Source organism: Pan troglodytes, chromosome 15 (assembly GCF_028858775.2).
Source record: "Pan troglodytes isolate AG18354 chromosome 15, NHGRI_mPanTro3-v2.0_pri, whole genome shotgun sequence".
Taxonomy (NCBI): Eukaryota; Metazoa; Chordata; class Mammalia; order Primates; family Hominidae; genus Pan; species Pan troglodytes.
This window is the reverse complement of record NC_072413.2, coordinates 29,361,709-29,383,488: the sequence shown is the minus strand read 5'-3', so window position 1 is coordinate 29,383,488 and position 21,780 is coordinate 29,361,709. Positions and strand designations below refer to the sequence as shown.

Genomic DNA, 21,780 nt, shown 5'->3' with positions numbered 1-21,780 from the left:
ACTTTTTATGAGGAAAAAATGTCTAAATTGCTAATTCTAGAATTGTACTTAATATAATTCTATATTTAAAACCTTGTGCAAATGCAATTATCTTAACGTTGTTATTTGCTAATTTTTCTTTATTTTTGTATAGAACTGCTTATGAATGGGTAAATCCAGCTGCCTATGGACTTGTAGTAGTAACGTCATCAGAAGGAAGAAATCTACCTTATGGCCGCTTAGAAGACATACTAAGTCGTGATAATTCAGCTTTAAATTGTCATAGCAATGATGATAAGAATGCCTGGTTTGCCATAGATCTGGGTCTCTGGGTGATACCATCAGCATATACACTTCGTCATGCTCGTGGTTATGGAAGGTCTGCACTGAGAAATTGGGTTTTCCAGGTATCCAAAGATGGACAGAACTGGACTTCTTTGTATACCCATGTTGATGACTGCAGTCTCAATGAACCAGGGTTAGTTGAGGAGTCTTTGCAAATTGGAAAACTCACTAAAGAGCTTTGTTTATTTTTATAATTTTATACTCTAGAGCTCTCTTCCTTGTGAAATATTGAAGCAAAATTTTCTTTCTAAAAACAAATCACTTGATACTTTAGGCATTAAAAGTTTGAAACACTGACTTTACTAAAACTTTGTCAAAAGGTTTAGTTTAAATAATAGAAAGCCGAGCTGAGTATTTTACACTGTATCTTAGCCAAAAGGCTGAGATGCTGTGAATATTTATTTTAAAAATTGGTATATAGCTGTATATACATACACACACACACACACACACACACACATTTATGCATACACACACAGCCCACTAATGGAAACAAGTGAAATAAACTTTCCATAAACTCTCCATATAATCACATAATACTTAGGAATGTTCAACATATTAGCAGTGGCTATTGCTGGTTATAGAATTAAGGCTGACTTAAAATGTTTTTATTTTTATCCTTAAATTTTATGTATTGAATTAGTTTTTAAAAGACAAGTCAGTAACTCCTAAAAAATTAGTTCTACTAAATTTTATTTATGCATTTTGGCACATATCAGGGGTAGATTATGTACCTAAATTGCTTTTGGCATTTGATATGGTATGAGAGGAGCTTCTTAACATTAGGATTAATAGGTGATGTTTTCACCCCTTTCATACTTTAAAGACAAAATATTAATACGTTATTTAAAAGTTTGCAAAAATGTTTTTAAGTCCGTTTTTCCATCATAAGAGAATTTCTCCTACTCTTTGTAAACCATCCTTTTTTTTTTTTTTTTTTTTTTTTTTTTTTAAGGAGAATGGGGTCTTGTTATGTTGGCTGCTTTCTAACTTCTGGGCTCAAGTGATTCCCCTCACCTCAGCCACCCAAGTAGCTGAGACAACAGGAGCACACCACTGCACCCAGCATTTTGTCTTTTATCTTTGAATTATATTAATCATAAATCATTAATGTTATGAGTCAAATCAATAGCGTACATTTAAACGTTTCGTTTTTAACTTGTACTCTTGACTACTTTTTTTCCTTTGATTTCTTGATTCTTGTAATGAACTGTTGAGTTAATATGAAAGTTAGTTTATTTTTTCTGCAGGTCTCTGTTATATAAAAAATCTTTCCCATCTTGAATTTCTTTTTCATCTTTTAAAATATTACATAATTTTTTCTCTAACATATTAACAGGTCAACTGCAACTTGGCCTCTTGATCCACCAAAGGATGAGAAACAAGGGTGGAGACATGTGAGAATTAAACAGATGGGGAAAAATGCCAGTGGACAAACACACTACCTCTCATTATCTGGATTCGAACTTTATGGCACTGTAAATGGAGTATGTGAAGATCAGCTAGGTAAAGAGATGATACAAGGCTTTTCTAACTTACTAAAACAATTGCTTTTGTAAAAAGTGATTTGGTTTTTATTTCTCCAATTTCTACCTGACAGGGAAAGCAGCTAAAGAAGCCGAAGCTAATCTTAGACGGCAGAGACGTCTAGTACGCTCCCAGGTTCTGAAATACATGGTTCCAGGAGCTCGTGTTATCAGAGGCCTGGATTGGAAATGGCGAGATCAGGATGGCAGCCCACAGGGAGAAGGCACTGTCACAGGAGAACTACACAATGGTGAGTAGGTGCTCAGCACTTTTGTGTAGAAAATGGGTAGTTAAATTTTTTCTTTTAAGATAATTTATAAATTGCATAAATGTATGAGCACTGTTTAGAAGAACTGTTGATACCACATTACAAATGGAAAAAAGGTAAAGAAAATAAGGGAAAATTTTAAGTTCTTGGGTTTTGACTAGAAACTTACTGGTAGTATTTTGGAAGTGATCAAGCCTAGTGTAAGTTGAGTATCTTCAAGACACACTTCCGGTTTTTTCCCCTAGTTTATTTTCAAGCTTACTGTGAGTTTTATTTTAATTTCTTATGTTTTTCTTTATCTTGTTAGTCTCACACCATAATTTTTATGGTATCATAAATCATATAGAAGAAAAAGGATTAACATTTTTACTATTTTTTAATAATGCATGGAACAAGAAACATTGTCTCTTTATCTGTTAGTAGATTATTATTATTTCAAAGTGTTTCTTAGCCTACCTGCTTTTTGGGGAGGAGTTTATCATGTTTTCTAAATCTTGCTATGTGAATCAAGTTTCTTTGATGCTGCACAGTTTAGCAAAGTCATCCACTTAATAAATTGCTATTAACTTTAAAGCAATTATAGTGGCTAATTATTTTCTTCAAACTATAAGGCTGACTTATTAGCAGATAATTTGCCTAAACAGCAGTGGGTTTGTTTTCATCAATTTTGTATCAGTTTTTGGCATTAAAAAAAGTAAAAATGTTTATATTCTCAACTTACACCACATATATATATCCACATATATGTGTGTGTATATATATGTATTTTTTGTGTGTGTGTGTGACAGAGTCTCGCTCTTGTTGCCCAGGCTGGAGTGCAATGGCGCAATATCAGCTCACTGCAACCTCTGCTTCCCAGGTTCAAGCGATTCTACTGTCTCAGCCTCCTGACTAGCTAGGATTACAGGCATGGGCCACCATGCCTGGCTAATTTTGTATTTTTAGTAGAGACGGGGTTTCTCCATGTTGGTCAGGCTGGTCTTGAACTCCCGACCTCAGGTGATCCACCCACCTTGGCCTCCCAAAGAGCTGGGATTACAGGCGTGAGCCACCGCACGCACGCGGCAACTTACACCACATATTTAAAGAGCTAGAATAAATGTGACGGTACTTACGAGAATGACTGACATTTAATTTGATGTTTTATGTGGTAAAGACATTTATTTATTCAAATAAACCCTTTGACTATATTGCTTTTAAGATTCTATTCCTTGAATTATTTTACTGCCAAATGTATTTATGTAGTATCATGCCCTAATTGCAAATCATTGTAATCAAAACAGGTTTACAGCGACCTAAAATTCATAAATACCAGTAATAGTTGAGATATCAACTATTATTGTTATACTGAGTTGAATAGTAGTGCCATTCAACTCAGAAAATTTGAAGTTTTCTTTTTAGGCATCTTGATGATACTTATTAAAAAGTTGTTATTCTATTTCCTGTAATTGTTTTGGCCTTGATGTGTGTGACTTGATAAGAAGAGGCTAGTTAGAGATGTGTGAATGCAGTTCTTTTTTCTCAGGATGGAGTCAACTGAAGCAATTGCATAGGGAAATTAGAATCTTTTTTTTTTTTCCCAAGATACAATGGCACAACAGTTTTAATACAACCACCAGTCTTCAAAAAATAATTTTAATAGTTTGTGCCTGTACTAGCAGCATCTTGCACTGTGACATTCCTATACATACATAAGCATTTTATTGAAGTACAAATGTTAAACGCAGAGTAACTTAAGCAATTGCCTATACAAAGGTAAATAGACACTGTAGGTTATTTTTCTTCTCGATTCATTTTTGCTGCATAGTAAGTTCCAATTACATGTCAGTATAATAATATTACTGATCTATAAAATATATTTGAACCGTGAGGTATGGCACCTCCCTATGAGAGAGTGCTAACATGTACATCTGAATATTTTGAGTGTTTTTTGTTTGTTTGTTCATTTTAGCTGCCACAGATGGGAAAAAAAAAATCACCTAGCCTAGAAATTTCAGAGTTTAGCGTTCAAGAAAGGCCTATTTTTGCTAATCTGACAAATGTAGAAATTTAGTTTTGCCTAATCAACATGGCCATTCCCATCAGGTTATGCCTTTGAGTCTCTATGTCAGAGAGGGTTCTTAGCTTTCAAATACTTAAACCAACCATTTCTAATGATGGATAGTCATTACTGACTCTATTTTTTTTTTTTTTGGTTTATCTTTTGGGTGTAGAAGGAGTTGAGAGAGTATGTTTTTTGGGCCAATTAATATAATACAAAAGTTACTTTTATTTGAGATTGGGCTATGTTTTTGAAACTTTTCCTTTTCTCACACATTTCTGTGTAGCAGAAGAGATAGTTAAATGTTGGTTCTTCAGAGATTATTTCAGCATACAGAAAAAAATAGAGGCAATTGAAAAATCTCATCTAAGCTACTTATGTAGATTTGGGGCAGTCACTTTTCCTTTCAAAGAACACATATGCAGATAATCCCCGCAGGTAATTCAATATTATTTCCCTCTGAGTGCTATCATAAGCATATGAACTTGGTGTAAGTGTGGGTGAGCATCTGGGTGTGTGGATGGGTGTGTATGTGATCTTGGGCCCCTTTTATGTATGGGTAAGAACTTTATAAAGGCTTGTTATACTTCTAAAAAAATGTTTTTTATGTCTTATGTTTTTCCCTGAAATAGTTAGCTTATAACACTAAAATAAGATTGTAAAATTTCTATTAATTTGCTTTTAATAGACAATTTTTTTTTTGCTTTTGAAAGTTAATTACCTTTTTAAAAAAAGAATATCATTTTTCTACTACAAGTAAATACATAGATTGAATATCATTATGCTCGTTAATTCTGTACATGTTATTAGCTTTAGCAGATAGTTCTAATAAAAGAGTTCAGTATGCTCTTTAAATTTTTTTTTAGAATTTTCTGTGTTTATTCAAATTTATTGAACTTAATTATTTAATATAAGAGAACCAAGGAACCACTGAACTTTGAGAACACAACCGAAATGCTGACTTTAGTGTTTTATTTGAGCTAGTGACTAAAATTTCTATGGCAATATATGAATATTTTGAGAGGTTAGCCCAAATTGTAAGAAATTAATGGTAAGCTGGCATGTTTTTGTAGAAAAAAAATTTGACTACACATAAGTATATTTAGCAATTTTAAAACTTTTACCTAGATTCTGTTTACTTGCTGAAGTGGCAGTATTTTACCATGTATATCAATCTTTTAAAATTCCTTAAACAGTTCTTCCATTTAAGAAGTAACCAAGCCAGGTGCAGTGGCTCACATCTATAATCCCAGCTACTCCAGAGGCTGAGGTGGGAGGATCGTTTAGGCCCAGGAGTTCAAGATTAGCATGGGCAACGCAAGACCTCATCTCTAAAAATCAAATAATTTTAAAAATGAAATATAACCCAGTAGATTTAAACATGACCCTTACATTGCTTTTAAATGTCATAGACTGAATAGTTCAGAAATAAGGGAAATAGAAGGAAGAATTTTAAACATTTCCTGGAAACCTTGTATAGAGTACATATTTCTTGTCCTTAAAATATTTGTATCATGAGAGTTAAATAATATAGACTTTCAGATAGCTAGTCATATCGTCAAATAATTGAGTCCAAAAATTTACATATATTTTAGTTGGCAGATCTTGATTGACTATAGAAATTCAGAAAAGGACAGCACTGATGAAAAGCTGATCCCATATTGTGGAGCTACTGTCTGACACGCTCCTATCTGCTTTCTGCTGGGTCTCACAAACTCCTGTCCCTTTCCAGGCTGGATTGATGTCACCTGGGATGCTGGTGGCTCAAACTCTTACCGTATGGGCGCAGAAGGAAAATTTGACCTCAAGCTTGCACCAGGGTACGACCCTGATACAGTGGCATCACCCAAACCTGTTTCATCCACTGTTTCAGGCACAACGCAATCATGGAGCAGCTTGGTGAAAAACAACTGTCCAGACAAGACATCTGCTGCTGCAGGCTCCTCAAGTAGAAAAGGAAGCAGCAGTTCTGTGTGTAGCGTGGCCAGTAGCAGCGACATCAGCTTGGGTTCGACCAAAACGGAACGGAGATCAGAAATTGTAATGGAACACAGTATAGTTTCAGGAGCTGATGTCCATGAACCAATTGTTGTTCTTTCATCTGCTGAAAACGTCCCTCAAACAGAAGTAGGGTCATCTTCCAGTGCAAGCACCAGCACCTTAACAGCGGAAACGGGAAGTGAAAATGCTGAAAGGAAGTTAGGCCCTGATAGTTCTGTTCGTACTCCTGGGGAGTCTAGTGCAATATCCATGGGAATTGTCAGTGTTAGTTCTCCTGATGTTAGTTCAGTATCTGAATTAACTAATAAAGAAGCAGCTTCACAACGACCTCTTAGCTCTTCAGCAAGTAACAGACTGTCAGTGAGTTCTTTGTTGGCTGCTGGGGCCCCTATGAGCTCTAGTGCAAGTGTACCTAACCTGTCCTCAAGAGAAACATCTAGCTTGGAGAGTTTTGTAAGGAGAGTGGCAAACATAGCACGGACTAATGCCACGAACAACATGAATCTAAGCCGAAGCAGCAGTGATAACAACACTAATACTTTGGGGAGGAATGTGATGAGCACAGCAAGTAAGTGAGCTTTTCCTTCTGGAATCCGATGCTTTTTCCACTTGGAGGGATGCAAAATAGGGTCTCTTGTTCTGGCTGCAGTTTTTAACTAGATCATTAACCATGTTAGATAAAGCTACATCAAATTTAGCACTTCAGGAATATGAAGTTCTCTAGAATCATAATATTTGCAGAATTCAGACTAGGTGTGATAAAGAACCTCTTATTCTAGAAGCATAAAACAGTACTTCTGATTTTCACTCCTTTATGATACATCATTAAGCAAAGTTGCATGAGGAAATAGATGACTATTAAATATTATCATAGTGCAGTGAAACCAAAGCATCATATAAGTATAGCTTTTGTTTAGACTCTACATTGATCTTAGCTTCTGAAAGTTAAATTCCAATTTAAGCTGCTAACAGGTCAAAGTAATTATATAATAGTGCTATAAAAAGAATTTTTAGTTGGATTTCAGTTGGGTTCCCAAAGTTGTTGCTTTTCAGGAACCATTTTATTATTAGTGTGTTTTATGACCTCACTCTTTAAAAAATAAAAAACTTGGTTTTTCTGAGGTTTCTGCAATCTCACCTATTTGTACTGATTTGCTTCATTTTTGTCTTTAGCTTCTCCTCTTATGGGTGCTCAGAGTTTCCCTAATTTGACCACACCTGGTACTACATCAACAGTGACTATGTCAACATCCAGTGTTACTAGCAGCAGCAATGTAGCTACAGCAACAACAGTTTTATCAGTTGGTCAATCTTTAAGTAACACTTTAACCACCAGCCTCACATCAACTTCCAGTGAGAGTGACACAGGTCAGGAAGCAGAATATTCCTTATATGGTAAGTTGTAATTTAAAATGAAAGTATTTAGATACTTTCATAATGATGCTTTTATTATGTTTTCTCCCGATATTTTAAACTTTTGTTTAAAGAGAATTATTCTCTCTTCTTATAAATATGAAATCTTTGGGCCAGGCACAGTAGCTCTCACACCTGTAATCCCAGCACTTTGGGAGGCCGAGGCAGGTGGATCAGTTGAGGTCAGGAGTTCGAGACCAGCCTGACCAACATGGTAAAACCCCATTTCTACTAAAAATACAAAAGAAAATTATCCAGGAGTGGTGGCACACACCTGTAATCCCAGCTACTCAGGAGGCTGAGGCAGAAGAATCGCTTGAGCCCAGGAGGCGGAGGTTACAGTGAGCAGAGATCGCGCCATTGCACTCCAGCCTGGGCAACAAGAGCGAAACTCCTTCTCAAAAAAAAAAACGGAAAACAACAAACAAATACAGAATCTTTATATATAATATGAAAAAACTCAGTAATATGAGAGACTATTAAAAAATTATCTGGGGCCAGGTGCGGTGGTTCACATCTATAATCCTAGCACTTTGGGAGGCCAAGGCGGGCGGATCACTTGAGGTCAGGAGTTCGAAACCAGCCTGGCCAACATGGTGAAACTCTGTCCCTACTAAAAATACAAAAAAATTAGCTGGGCGTGGTGGCAGTTGCCTGTAATCCCAGCTACTGGGAAGGCTGAGGCAGGAGAATCGCTTGAACCCGGGAGGTGGGGGTTGCAGTGAGCCGAGGTTGCACCACTGCACCTCAGCCTGGGCGACAAAGCAAGACTCCGTCTCAAAAAAAAAAAAAAAAAAAAAAATTATCTGGTCAGAAGTGGTGGCTTGCGCCTATAATCCCAGCACTTTGGGACACCAAGGTGGGAGGATCACCTGAGGGTCAGGAACTCAAGACCAGTCTGGGCAACATAGACCCCCATCTTTACCACCCCTACATCCCCAAAATTAGCCAGGTGTGATGTCATGCTACTGAGAAGGCTGAGGTGAGAGGGTTACTTGAGCCCTGAAGTTCAAGGCCCCAGTGAGCTGTGATCATGCCACTGCACTCCAACCTCAGTGACAGGGCTAGACCCTATCTCTGAAAAAATATTTTTTTTTAAATTGCAATTATCTGATTATACACGAAGTAGATCTAGGAACTTTATATGTCATTTTTTTTTTGTATTTTGTCACAAAAGAAGTTTTAATGGAAGAACCATAAAGCTATTTGACACTCTTATCACTAAGAGAAGAAGTGTAATAGATTCATAAGCTTTGTAAAATGATATTCCTTGTATGCTGTTATCGCAGTCTTTTGGAAGTAATTCCTTAGTTAGGTAACGCATGATTCTTGCAAATTAAATTTTATTTGGAAAGTTCAGTAACAGCCTTATGGCTTCCATGCTATAATCAAAGGGATGTATTTGATTCAGTTAAGATAGAATCTGTGTTTCTATTTCTTTTATTTCATCTTATTAGAAAAGTAATGCTCTGTATAGAAACTAGAAGAAAATTAAAATCATCTAGTCCCCACCTACCAGACAACCAGTGTTAATCATTTGATGTACATCATTTGATGTATGTTTTTGTTTTTTTAACATAAAAGGATTATATCCTTTTCCGCCAGCTGTTTTCACTCAATACATTGTGAAAATATTTTCACATGTGTTGCATGGGTTTCTATAACATTTGAAATGACTGCCAAATATTTCACTGTATGATCATCATTTAATATTATTATCAATTTTGTATATTTAAGTTAGAACTTTTCCATTACCATAAACATCATTATGAATGAGCTTTCTTGAACTGTATTTTAATATACTTCCTTAGGATAAATGCCTAAAGTAATAATTATTGAATTGCTTTCCAAAAACATTGCACTCCATCCCAATTGTTTTGGAATACCCTTTACCATATATCCTTGATCATACTGCCTGTTTTTCTTTAAAAAAAAAAAAATTGGGAGTAATTTTGAAGACAAAGTTTATGTGAAGATACATTTTTAAGGTGCTATTTTGTGTATAGCCCATTTTCATGTTTTCTTCATTTTTGTGAGAATATAGCCTCTCCTAATTCATAGCAAGAATTTGATATGATGTTCCATAGTTTTAAGAAAGTCATTATATTTCTGTTTCTGCTTATTAAACGTGTGTGTAGCAAAATGATGATGATTACACCAAAGTGTTATAAATTCATTGCATAAGCTGTTTTCTGATTTATTATTTCTCATGGTGGCCCTGTGCCCCTCTCTACTGATTTGTTATTATGTTAACTTCAAGCATTAGTTCTTGGTCATGGGAAGTTGAAGATGACTGTGGGTAGGAAAGAGTGAACTGGCCGGGCGCTGTGGCTCACGCCTGTAATCCTAGCTCTTTGAGAGGCTGAAGCGGGCAGATTGCCTGAGGTCAGGAGTGTGAGACCAGCCTGGGCAACATGGTAAAACCCTCTTTACTAAAGTACAAAAAATTAGCCAGGTGCGGTGGCCCACTCCTGCAGTCCTAACTGCATAGGAGGCTAAGGCACCAGAATCTTTTGAACCTGGGAGGCGGAGGTTGCATTGAGCCAAGATTGTGCCATTTGCATTCCAGCCTGGGCAACAGGGCAAGACTCTGTCTCAAAAAAAAAAAAAAAAAAAGTTAGAACTACTGATTGACTTTTAAATTTTGTTGTTAGGTTTGACTAGCCTTAAAAAAATTTATTGTTGGCCGGGCACAGTGGCTCACGCCTATAATCCCAGCATTTTGGGAGGCCAAGGTGGGCAGATCACAAGGTCAGGAGTTCGAGACTAGCCTGGCCAATATGGCGAAACCTGTCTCTACTAAAAAATACAAAAACTAGCCGGGTGTGGTGGCGGATCCCTGTAGTCCCAGCTACTCAGGAGGCTGAGGCAGGAGAATCTCTTTAACCCGGGAGGTGTAGGTTACAGTGAGCCAAGATTGTGCCATTGCACTCCAGCCTGGGTGACAGAGCGAGACTCCATCTCAAAAAAAAAAAAAAATTTATTGTTAGATGATGAAAAAAATTAATATAATTTTTATTTTAGATTCAGGGGATATATGTGCAGGTTTGTCACAGGGGTATATTGTGTGATGCTGAGATTTGGACTTCTATTGATCTTATCACTCAAATGGTGAACATAGTACCCAATAGGAAGTTTTCAGCCCTTGCCCACTCTTGCACTCCTTTTGGAGTTGCTAGTGTCTACTGTTCCCATCTTGATGTCCATGTGTACCCAAGGTTTAGCTCCTACTTATAAGTGAGAACATATGATAGAAGATTTTCTTTTTTATATTCTTAAAGCTGGTAGACACTTTAAGACTGCTGGGGTGAAGGATCAGAGTAACATCAGTTTATACCATTTGTGTATGCTGTGCAAGCTTTTACTGTGTTTTGTGGTTTTTCTCTTACCACAGGCACGAATACTATACCATGTTGTGTTTTGAGAGACATTTTATTCTATGATGTGGTCAAATCTGTGAAATACAGAGCTTTTTAATGCTGGTAAAAAAGGGAAGGTGAGAAAAAAAAAGGGACATCAGTCAGTTGTAACATACCGGAGATAGAATTTCAATATATGAAGTTAGATTATGTTCCTTAAAAGACAAATCAAAGTGGAACTGGTTTATTTTGTGTACCACCACATCATGTTAATCACAACCAGTTCCTAAATTGCAGGTGGCTCCTTACAAGTGTTAAAGGGTAACATATTTTATCAAATTTAAGATGCTGTTGATTGTTAAGACACACCATTTTTTTTCTGTTACTAAGGTTAAAAATGTTGCAATTTAATTCTGACTTGCCATTGTTTGTAAGATACATTCCGATTTCAAAGCATTACAATGTTTTAAAAATGTAGACCTTTCAACCTGAGAAAGTTGATAACAGCAAAAAAATGTGGACCCTTAGAAACTAATGAAATATAATGGCAGGCCTCTTCTACTGGCCATCCAGTAAAAGGCACTGAATATTTAGTCCTGTGTAATTATTGGACTAAAAACCATTTGGTTCAGTGGTCTGCAGGTGTAAGTTTCTGAGCAATTATAAATTGTCTTCTGGATGTTCTTCAGGAATATAAAGTATTTTGTTTTTTATCCTTTGTGCAATTCTGATATTATATTTTACTATTTTTTCCAGATCCAGTAAAAACTTCTGTTATAATCCCTTTAGTCCTCTTTTTTTCAGTTTTTATGAAGAACAGTTTGTCAGCATCTTCATTTATGCAGGACAATGTAATTTGACCCAGTCTCCATCGAAGGCAAGAGATTATAAGAAGGAAGGAGATAAAAATGATTCAAGTTGTTTTGAACTTCCTTATGTGCTAGATAATATGGATAACATGAAAGATGCCACATACATTATTCCATAGTAAATAGGCATTATCTTAAGTAGTCATTGTTTTTAAGTAACCTACCAGGTCACATATCTAAGCCCCGTTTTTCATTGATTGACTTAATTTCTGTCACAAAGTTTATGTGAAGATACATTTTTAAGGTGCTATTTTGTGTATAGCCCATTTTCATGTTTTCTTCATTTTTATGAGAATATAGCCTCTCCTAATTCATAGCAAGAATTTGATATGATGTTCCATAGTTTTAAGAAAGTCATTATATTTCTGTTTCTGCTTATTAAACGTGTGTGTAGCAAAATGATGATGATTACACCAAAGTGTTATAAATTCATTGCATAAGCTGTTTTCTGATTTATTAAGATCTTTTACATGTTGTAAAGGTTTGTTTTTTTGGTTATTGTTTTTTAAATAGCCCCACATGGTTATCCTTTTATATTATGATTTTGTAATTCAGGTTTAGTTTATGGTTGTCCTTTATCACTTGTTTTTGTCATGCTTGTGTCTGTGCTCATCTTGTATGTGGTGGCAGAACGCAACAGTTGTCCCTTTTGAATTTTACTTTTGTTTTGTAAAAACCTAAAATGCAAAGTTCCTTTGTTATGCTTTCTTAATTGTGTTGACATAAGGTTGTGGGTTTTGTTTTCAAGATTTCCTTGATAGCTGCCGTGCCAGTACTCTATTGGCTGAGCTCGATGATGATGAGGACTTACCTGAGCCAGATGAAGAAGATGATGAGAATGAAGATGACAATCAGGAGGACCAAGAATACGAGGAGGTTATGGTAGAGAGAGTACCCCATTCTCTTTACAAAGATAGGATGTTAATAATTGAAATGAAGAAAGGAAAAGCTAAGTCATAATCAAACTTCGAAGCAAGGCAATGTGGCACCAGTATAAAAAATGTAGTTAATTAAGAAAAGCTGTTTTAATCTGAGCATTTATGATTCTCCACTTAAAGAAAATAAGTTGCTTATATTTGAAAAATTATAGAATGTCACATGATGTTTTAACAGGCTTAAAAGGGTGTGAAATTAGGCTGGGTATAGGGCTCATGCGTGTAGTCTCACACTTTGACACTTGTAGTCCTGGCTACTTGGGAGGCTGAGGTAAAAAATCACTTGGGTCCAGGAGTTGCAGGCTGCAGTGAGCTATAATTGCGTCACTGCACTCCAGCCTGAGCCACAGAATGACACAAACACACACACACGTACACACGTGTATGAACTTAGTGCAATGGCTCGTGCTGCCATGAGCTATAATTGCATCACTGCACTCCAACCTGAGCCACAGAATCACACACACACACACACACGCACACACACGAACTTAGCCAGTGCAGTGGCTCATGCTGCAGTGAGCTGTAATTGTGTCACTGCACTCCAGCCTGAGCCACAGAATCACACACACACACACACACGTGTGTGTGTATGAACTTAGCCAGTGCAGTGGCTCGTGCTGCAGTTAGCTATAATTGCATCACTGCATTCCAGCCTGAGCCACAGAATGAGACCCTGACACACACACACCCAAGCACACACACAGTGTATGAACTTACCCAGTGCAGTGGCTTGTGCTTGTAATCCCAGCTACTCAAGAGGCTGAAGTGGCCCTGGAGTTTGTTTTTTAGTACCTATGGTTTTGCAAGCAGGGTCCATCTGTTTTTTCATTAGTTGTCACATGAAGGAATGAAGTAGAGGCATAAAAAAAAAAAATTTGCCCTTATCATCAGAGTTAAGTGGAAGAGTGAGGACCCAAGCATAGGCAATGTGATCCAGAACTCTCAATATTTAACCACTAGGATTGTCTTCTAACTGAAAATTGTGCCTAAAAAATACCCTTTATTGTAACTAACTGTAAATTTAAAATTTCTCTTTATAAAATGTTACTAGATTTCAAAAAAATTGATAAGTTGAGTTTTAATGGAGTAAAGAAATTTAAAAAATGCTTTTAGTATATGGTTGCTAAGAAAACACAATACTTCTTATGAAGGAGGTTAGTATAAAATGCATGATGAATTTAAAACATTGAACTCATAACTTTTCTGAAGTTGGCTAATGAAAAAGTTTTCAGTGACACTTTTGTTAATAGGGGTTAATATATTCAGGTCATGGCTGAAAGGGGGCATATATGGGTCAAATAATTAGACATGTATCTCTTGGGATTGTTTTATTTTAGATTCTGAGACGCCCATCCCTGCAACGTCGAGCTGGCTCCCGCTCTGATGTAACGCATCATGCTGTTACCTCGCAGCTACCACAGGTACCTGCTGGAGCAGGGAGCCGACCTATTGGGGAGCAGGTAATATCTTCATGTTTATCTTCCCTACCATATGTATATTTTTCCCTTTTATAGTAAAGCACCAACCTAAATGCCTACAAAAATGTGCAGTGTGGAAGGGGTGAGAGGAGGGAGCTACCAAACAGTTACACAAAGAAACTTCCCCTACTGGTTGGGTTTCATATTCTATATAGAATCCATGATTGCTGTGACATAATGCATGCAGGAGTTTAATGCTTGAAACCCCTTTATGTTGCTTTGGGTAATAGTAAACATACATTAAAATGGTTAATATATGGTATCTAAGATTCGTAGTTTTAGTAGTAGTAGAAGTGGTAATAGATGCAGTAGTAGTAGTTTATTAATAGCTAACGCTTAATGATCACTAACTAAGTGCTAGAGTTGTTTTTGTTTTTGAGACAGGATTTCCCTTCATTGCCCAGGCTGTTCTTGAACTCTTGGGCTCAAGCAATCTGCCTGCCTTGGCATGAGCCACTGTGCCTTGCCAGCATAGTTCTTAATACTTTATGTATATTAACTAATTCTTTCCAACAAAACAACCTTTTTAGGGTTATTGTTAGCCCTAATTTTCAGATGAAGTAATTGCTAAAAGTCATACATGTAATAGTAGTTTTGGTTCCAGGATGCAAACCCAAACATTCTGGAACCAGAGCTGTCAAATGTCAGTTTGTTTCAGTTAAGTGTTTAAACCAAACTGTGGATGTGCACGTGTGTACTTACATGCTGTCTGCCTCATAGTAATTTAAAGCAACTCCCCAGCATTTTATTTGGTATGTAAGTAATTCAGCACAAAATGTAATTTACATTTTAAAAACCAACTTATTTTAAAATAATTATAGGTTCATAGGAGGTTGTAAAAATACTCCAGAGAGGTCTTATGTGCCCTTTACCTAATTTTTGCCATTGGCTAGTTTCATATTACCTAATTTTAGTATAGTAACAAAGCCAGGAAATTGAGGATGTTTGTGAATGGTTATCTTTTTATTTTTTTTTGAGACAGAGTCTCACTCTGTCTCCCAGGGTGGAGTACAGAGTGTAGTGGCACGATCTTGGCTCACTGCAACCTCCGCCTCCCAGGTTCAAGCGATTCTCCTGCCTCAGCCTCCCGAGTAGCTGGGATTACAGGCGCCCGCCACTATGCCCAGCTAATTTTTTGTATTTTTAGTAGAGATGGGGTTTCACCATGTTGGCCAGGCTGGTCTCAAACTCCTGACCTTGTGATTCGCCTGCCTCAGCCTCCCAAAGTGCTGGGATTACAGGCTTCAGCCACCACGTCTGGCCATGAATGGTTATCATTTGGTGAAATGTGTAGATTTGTATAACCATCACTGATGCAACTTACTTTGGGTAAACTGAAATGATGAAGAAATGTATGTATCTATACATGTTTAGGTTAGCTCATTTTGGGTTTAAGAAATATGGCTAAGGAAATGCAGTAGTTCTAAATAACACATTGCTTTTGCAACAATGAAATTTTGCATCTTATTATGTTTGTGTGTGAAATTTTATTTTGATAGGAAGAAGAAGAGTACGAAACTAAAGGAGGACGCCGGAGAACATGGGATGATGATTATGTGCTAAAGAGACAGTTTTCTGCGTTGGTTCCTGCTTTTGATCCTAGACCTGGTCGTACTAATGTCCAGCAGACAACTGATCTAGAAATACCACCCCCAGGTACAGAATGTTTTGGTTTTGTGATTTAATTTTAATACATACTAAATCAGATATGAAAAGTAAGGTGGTGCTTTTGTATGCACGTTATTAAAAATTTTTTTTTAGTTTTGTGTATGTAGGTTATAAAAAATTTTTTTAGTCAGCCACAAATTCTTTAAAAAGTAAAGGTTTTTTTAAAGGAGCAAATTACAAATTATTTCAAATTTTAAAAACCAACATGTGTTTTGTATTTGTGCAATTTTTAAGGCAAAGTCCCATTTAAAGGTGGGAAATTTTTACTGTATTTTCTACTGGATCAAAATTTCTAAGGATTTATTCCTCTCAGTTTTGAAAGGCTATCCAGTGGTTACAGTCATGCCCTCTAGAGTCAGTTGGCCTGGGTGACAACCTTATCCCTTACAAAACTCTATTTTAGATTGTGGTAGGCATACTAATTGCTCCCCAAAATCATTCAGGTTCTAACCTCTGGAACTTATGATATATTATCAAAGCAGACCAAAGAGACTTTGGAGATGTAATTAGGGATCTTGAGAAGGGGAGATAATCCTGGATCATCCAAGTGGACACAGTGTAATCACAAGAGGCAGGAGTCAGAGAAGAACATGTGACTAAGGAAACAGGAGTCAGAGTGACGACGAGCAGTGAGCCAAGGAATGTGGGCAGCTCCTAGATGCTAGAAAAGGCAAGGAAACAGATTCTTCTCTAGAGCCTCTAGAAAGAATGAAGCCCTGCAAATCCATTTTAGGCATTTGACCTCTAGAACTATGAGATAATAAATTTGTGGTAGTTTTTTTTTTTTTTTTTTTTTTCCTTGAGATGGAGTCTTGTTTTGTCACCCAGGCTGGAGTGCAGTGGCACAGCCTCGGCTCACTGCACCCTCCACCTCCCAGGTTCAAACAATTCTCCTGCCTCCGCCTCCTGAGTAGCTGAGATTACAGGCATGCACCACCATGCCCAGCTCATTTTTGTATTTTTAGTAGAGACGGGGTTTCACCACGTTGGCCAGGCTGGTCTCGAACTCCTGACCTCAAGTGATCTACCCACCTTGGCCTCCCAAAGTGCTGGGATTACAGGCGTGAGCCACTGTGCCTGGCAAGTTTGTGTTATTTTAAACCACCCAATTTGTGGTAATATTTTATAGCAGCAGTAGGAAACTGATACATTGGGCAAGTCACCAAAACTATCCAAGCTTGAATTTCTTCATCTCTTACATGAGAGAATAAAGGTCCCTGTTTGACAAGGTAGTTAAAAAGCTTAAATGAAGTAAGGTATGTGAAGTGCTTAGCATGCTGCCTGATGTGTGTCTCAATAAATGTCAGCTATTATAATCAGTAAATTATCCTTAACAAAGATTTAAATTGTTGATTAAGTGAGGAGTGTATTTTTTAGCCTGATAGTATTAGGCTGGGCACGGTGGCTCACGCCTGTAATCCCAGCACTTTTGGAGGCTGAGGCGAGTGGATCACAAGGTCAGGAGTTCAAGACCAGCCTGACCAACATGGTGAAATCCCGTCTCTACTTAAAAATACAAAAATTAGCCAGGCTTGGTGGTGCGCGCCTGTAATCCCAGCTACTCAGGAGGCTGAGGCAGGAGGAATTGCTTGAACCCGGGAGGCAGAGGTTGCAATGAGCCAAGATCACACCACTGCACTCCAGCCTGGGTGACAGAGTGAGACTCTGTCTCAAACAAAAAAAGACACCTGTATTAAATATGAAAGTAAGTATACTTGGTTGTATAAATGTTCTTTGGGGAGGATAGATAGACTGAATCAAGGTGTTCTAAGGTCCCTTCAAAAAGGAAAATCTTGTTTCTTTGGATCTCAGAGAAAAAAAATGAATTATAAAAAAGGAAAACACATTCTAGAGAGTATAAATAGGCACAAACTTTTTGTAGAGCTGTCTGCCAGTATATTTTGTATCTTCTGAGAAAGTGTTGTTGCCATTGGTAATTTTAAATATTAGCTCTGTACCCCGTTTTGTACACATAGGTGACTGTAGAAGTATTTATATTTTCAAAAAATTGGAAATGACCTTAATTATGTCCAGTAACGGGGATATGCCTCTGTTTAGGTACAGTGGGATATTGTGCAGTGAAAGAAATAATATTTTAGAAGACGATCATGATAATGAAGAAAACATTCATGAGCTAATAAAAAATGAGAGCATTCTCCAAATACATTATGAAACTAATTATATGTGTGTGTGTATATGTGTTTACCTCATGATGCAATTATTCAGTGTGATAAAAGGTTGACACGTCATTGGCCCAGAGTATGTGGTTTTCTCTGAGTATGGATACTTTTAATTTTCTCATTTATAAAAAAAATTTTTTTTTGAGATGGAGTCTCGTTCTGTCACCCAGGCTGGAGTGCAGTGATGTGATCTCGGCTCACTGCAACCTCCACTCCCAGGTTCAAGTGATTCTCCCGCCTCAACCTCCTGAGTAGCTGGGACTACAGGTGGGCATCACCATGTCCAGCTAATTTTTGCATTTTTGGTAGAGACGGGGTTCACTGTGTTACCCAGGCTGGTCTCAACTCCTGACCTCAAGTGATCTACCCGCCTCGGCCTCCCAAAGTGTTGGGATTACAGACATGAGCCACCGCTCCTGGCCTCATTTATAAAATTAAAATGTTTCCTAAGTATTCATACAGTTAGTATTATTTTCATGTAAAAATGAGAGAGCTCTCTATCATACACATATATTCTGTTCTAGCACTCTTACAGTAACGTAGGTGTAATTATTTCCATTACAAAAGAAACAGAAAACAGGCTGGGTGCAGTGGCTCATGCCTGTAGTAATCCCAGCACTTCAGGAGTCTGAGACGGGCAGATCACTTGAGATCAGGAGTTTGAGACCAGCCTAGCCAACATGGTGAAACCTGCCGTCTCTACTAAAAATACAAAAATTATCCAGATGTGGTGTTGGGCACCTATAATCCCAGCTACTCGGGAGGCTGACGAAGGAGAATTGCTTGAACCTGGGAGGCGGAGGTTGCAGTGAGCTGAGATCGCGCCACTGCACTCCAGCCTGGGCAACAGAGCAAGACTCCATCTCAAAAAAAGAAAAAAAAAGAAACAGAAAACAAAAATGTCGAGGCCTAGAGAGTCTTAAGTAGCTGACATCCTTTAGCTAATGTATGGCAGAGAGGTTTGGATTTCATGTAGCCTTGTCGCCTAGTGTAGTGGCCTTTCTTGGACTGCTTGTTTTAGTATAATTGTTTTTCACCCATCTTCCAAATTTTTAGGGACCCCTCATTCAGAGCTCTTGGAAGAAGTCGAATGTACTCCGTCACCTCGATTAGCTCTCACTTTGAAAGTAACAGGTCTTGGAACGACTCGTGAAGTTGAATTACCACTCACCAATTTCAGATCAACCATCTTTTACTATGTACAAAAATTGCTTCAATTGTCCTGTAATGGCAATGTGAAATCAGATAAACTTAGGCGTATTTGGGAGCCCACATACACGTAAGAAATTTTAACTTAATGTTTTGGTAGATAATGTCCTAGTGTAGAGCCAAGAAGCATTGCATTTATTTTGGATTATAGGAACAGAAAAGATTTTGTTTTTATTCTGTTGGCTTACAGGAACAGATAATAGTGTTTGGGACTCTTGGTGTAGAATGATTAAGTTTTAGAAGTAGAAGGACATTTACAGTCTATACTAGCTTCTTACGTAATTGTTGAAAAGAGCGTCATTTGAATTCTTTGACTAAGATCGTGTATGAGTACTAAATATCTTCTTTCTGTTCTTGATTTTGGGGGTGTGTGGGTTAACACCTGCCTTTCTTTGTACAAATAATTATCAATGACTTAGGGTAAATTTATTTAACATTTTTGTGCCTCACATTCCTAATCTATAAAATGAGAGTGGTTTTAAGGAATTAATGAATTAACATGTATAAAGTGTTTTCTTTACTTTTCTTTTTTTCTGAGACAAGGTCTGTCTCTGTTGCCCAGGCTGGAGTGCAGTGGAGTGCAGTGGTGCGATCATGGCTCACTGCAGCCTCAAACTCCACAGGCTCAGGTGATTTTCCCACCTCAGTCCCCTGAGTAGCTGGGACTACAGGTGTGCACCACCAGGCCTAGCTAATTTTTGTATTTTTTGTAGGGATGGGGTTTTTACCATGTTGCCCATGCTGGTGTCGAACTTCTGAGCTCAAGTGATCCGTCCACCTCAGCCTCCCAAAGTGCTGGGATTACAGGTGTTGAGCCTCTGTGCTTGGCCTGCCAAGTGTTTTCAATACCCCCTAGGATATATTAAGTGCTCAGTAAATGTTATCTATAAAGTAATTGTTATTTAATAATAATAAATTATATCATCATTCTTACTGTAACTTCACTTCTATTAGTATGTTTTCTGATGTTCTCTTAACATCACTGATAATCTTATGTAATGGCCAATTAAAGTAATGTAGGTCCTTTTGAAATAGAACAGAAAATCATAACGGTATTCTCCCGCCCTTCAGTTTTTTTCCCCCAAGTTCCCAAGAGCTAGGAAAACCTCCCTTCAATTTTTATTACAGTTTAAAAATTGATCTCAACTGCCTTATTTGAACATAAGCACTCCTGATCATTGTTATTTCTATCCTTCTTTCCATCTAGACACAGAGAACCTGTTTCTTATCCCATTGTATTTTTACAACAGTTATAGCCATGTGCTACGTAACAACTTTTCAGTCAGTGATGGACCATGTATGACAGGGGTCCCATAAGATTATAAAACCACATTTTTACTGTACCTTTTTAATGTTTAGATACACAAATACCATTGTGTTACAGTTGCCTATAGTATTCAGTACAGTGATATGCTGTTAAAGTTCGTGGCCTAGGAAAAATAGGCTATAACACATAGCCTACGTAGATAGTACGCTATACCATTTTGTTTTGTGTAATGCACTCAGTGATGTTTCACAACCACCGAATCACCTAATGCTGCATAACACTTGATACAGTCATATCTTTAAAAGTTCTAGATTTGATACATGCTTTCTTTGTAATAATGATAAATTTATAAATCATAATTCAGGAATATGGTTTCTGCTACTTTGCCTTATGTTTAACAAAATAACATTTTTTCTTAAAAATACTCCTTGAGGCTGGGTGTCGTGACACATCTTAACCCCAGCACTTTGGGAGGCCAAGGCAGGAGCATTGCTTGAAACCAGGAGTTTGAAACTAGCCTGGACAACATAGCAAAACCTTATCTCTACAAAAAATCTAGAAAAAAAGAATCCTCCTTGAGTTCAGTGTTCAGTGCAGGCATATATCTAGTGAATGACGTTCACTTTTTTTTAAAAGAATTGAAGCCTTATTGGAAATAATCACAAATTATATATGAATTAACTTGAATATCTTCATGTTTAGAATCATGTACAGAGAAATGAAGGATTCTGATAAAGAAAAGGAAAATGGAAAAATGGTAAGTTATTTTAGAACATTGGTCTTACTCTTGGCTATTTAGTTAAAAGAAGAAAGATAGTAAAACTAACACAGTATTGCAATTGAACGTTGAAGGGAATAATAACTAACATGGAATTCTTTAGATTAGACCAAGTGCATGATCTTAAAGCTACCTCATGTAATGCATGTGAAATATCATAGACTTTATAATTGGGAAAGGCCAACATTTGGTTTTTCCTGTTGTAGGGTTGCTGGTCTATAGAGCATGTGGAGCAGTACCTTGGCACTGATGAATTACCAAAGAATGACTTGATAACCTACCTGCAGAAGAATGCAGACGCTGCTTTCCTGCGCCACTGGAAATTAACTGGCACTAATAAAAGTATTAGGAAAAACAGAAATTGTTCTCAGCTCATAGCTGCATATAAGGTATATATTGGCATCAAAACACTATTTTGATTGCAAATGGCTTCGTGCTTTGTTTTGCAGCTTTGGAAGCT

The 21,780-nt window shown here is 37.2% G+C and overlaps 1 protein-coding gene across 18 annotated transcripts in view; it reads left to right on the top strand.

Moving 5' to 3' along the window:
- The window catches only part of HECTD1 (HECT domain E3 ubiquitin protein ligase 1), a 107,908-nt gene that overhangs the window by 72,439 nt on the left and 13,689 nt on the right, over positions 1-21,780 (top strand). For 4 of the 18 annotated variants that reach the window (XM_009427619.5, XM_509889.9, XM_063793290.1 and 1 more), the window contains 11 exons: positions 134-457; positions 1,664-1,830; positions 1,925-2,101; positions 5,893-6,729; positions 7,335-7,556; positions 12,551-12,684; positions 14,078-14,200; positions 15,718-15,874; positions 19,123-19,345; positions 21,245-21,299; positions 21,527-21,709. In XM_009427619.5, the coding sequence (XP_009425894.1) occupies positions 134-457; positions 1,664-1,830; positions 1,925-2,101; positions 5,893-6,729; positions 7,335-7,556; positions 12,551-12,684; positions 14,078-14,200; positions 15,718-15,874; positions 19,123-19,345; positions 21,245-21,299; positions 21,527-21,709 (2,602 nt within the window). The remainder of the gene's footprint in view (positions 1-133; positions 458-1,663; positions 1,831-1,924; positions 2,102-5,892; positions 6,730-7,334; positions 7,557-12,550; positions 12,685-14,077; positions 14,201-15,717; positions 15,875-19,122; positions 19,346-21,244; positions 21,300-21,526; positions 21,710-21,780) is intronic. The other 14 variants (XM_063793285.1, XM_054665940.2, XM_054665939.2 and 11 more) reach the window with 9 other exon arrangements.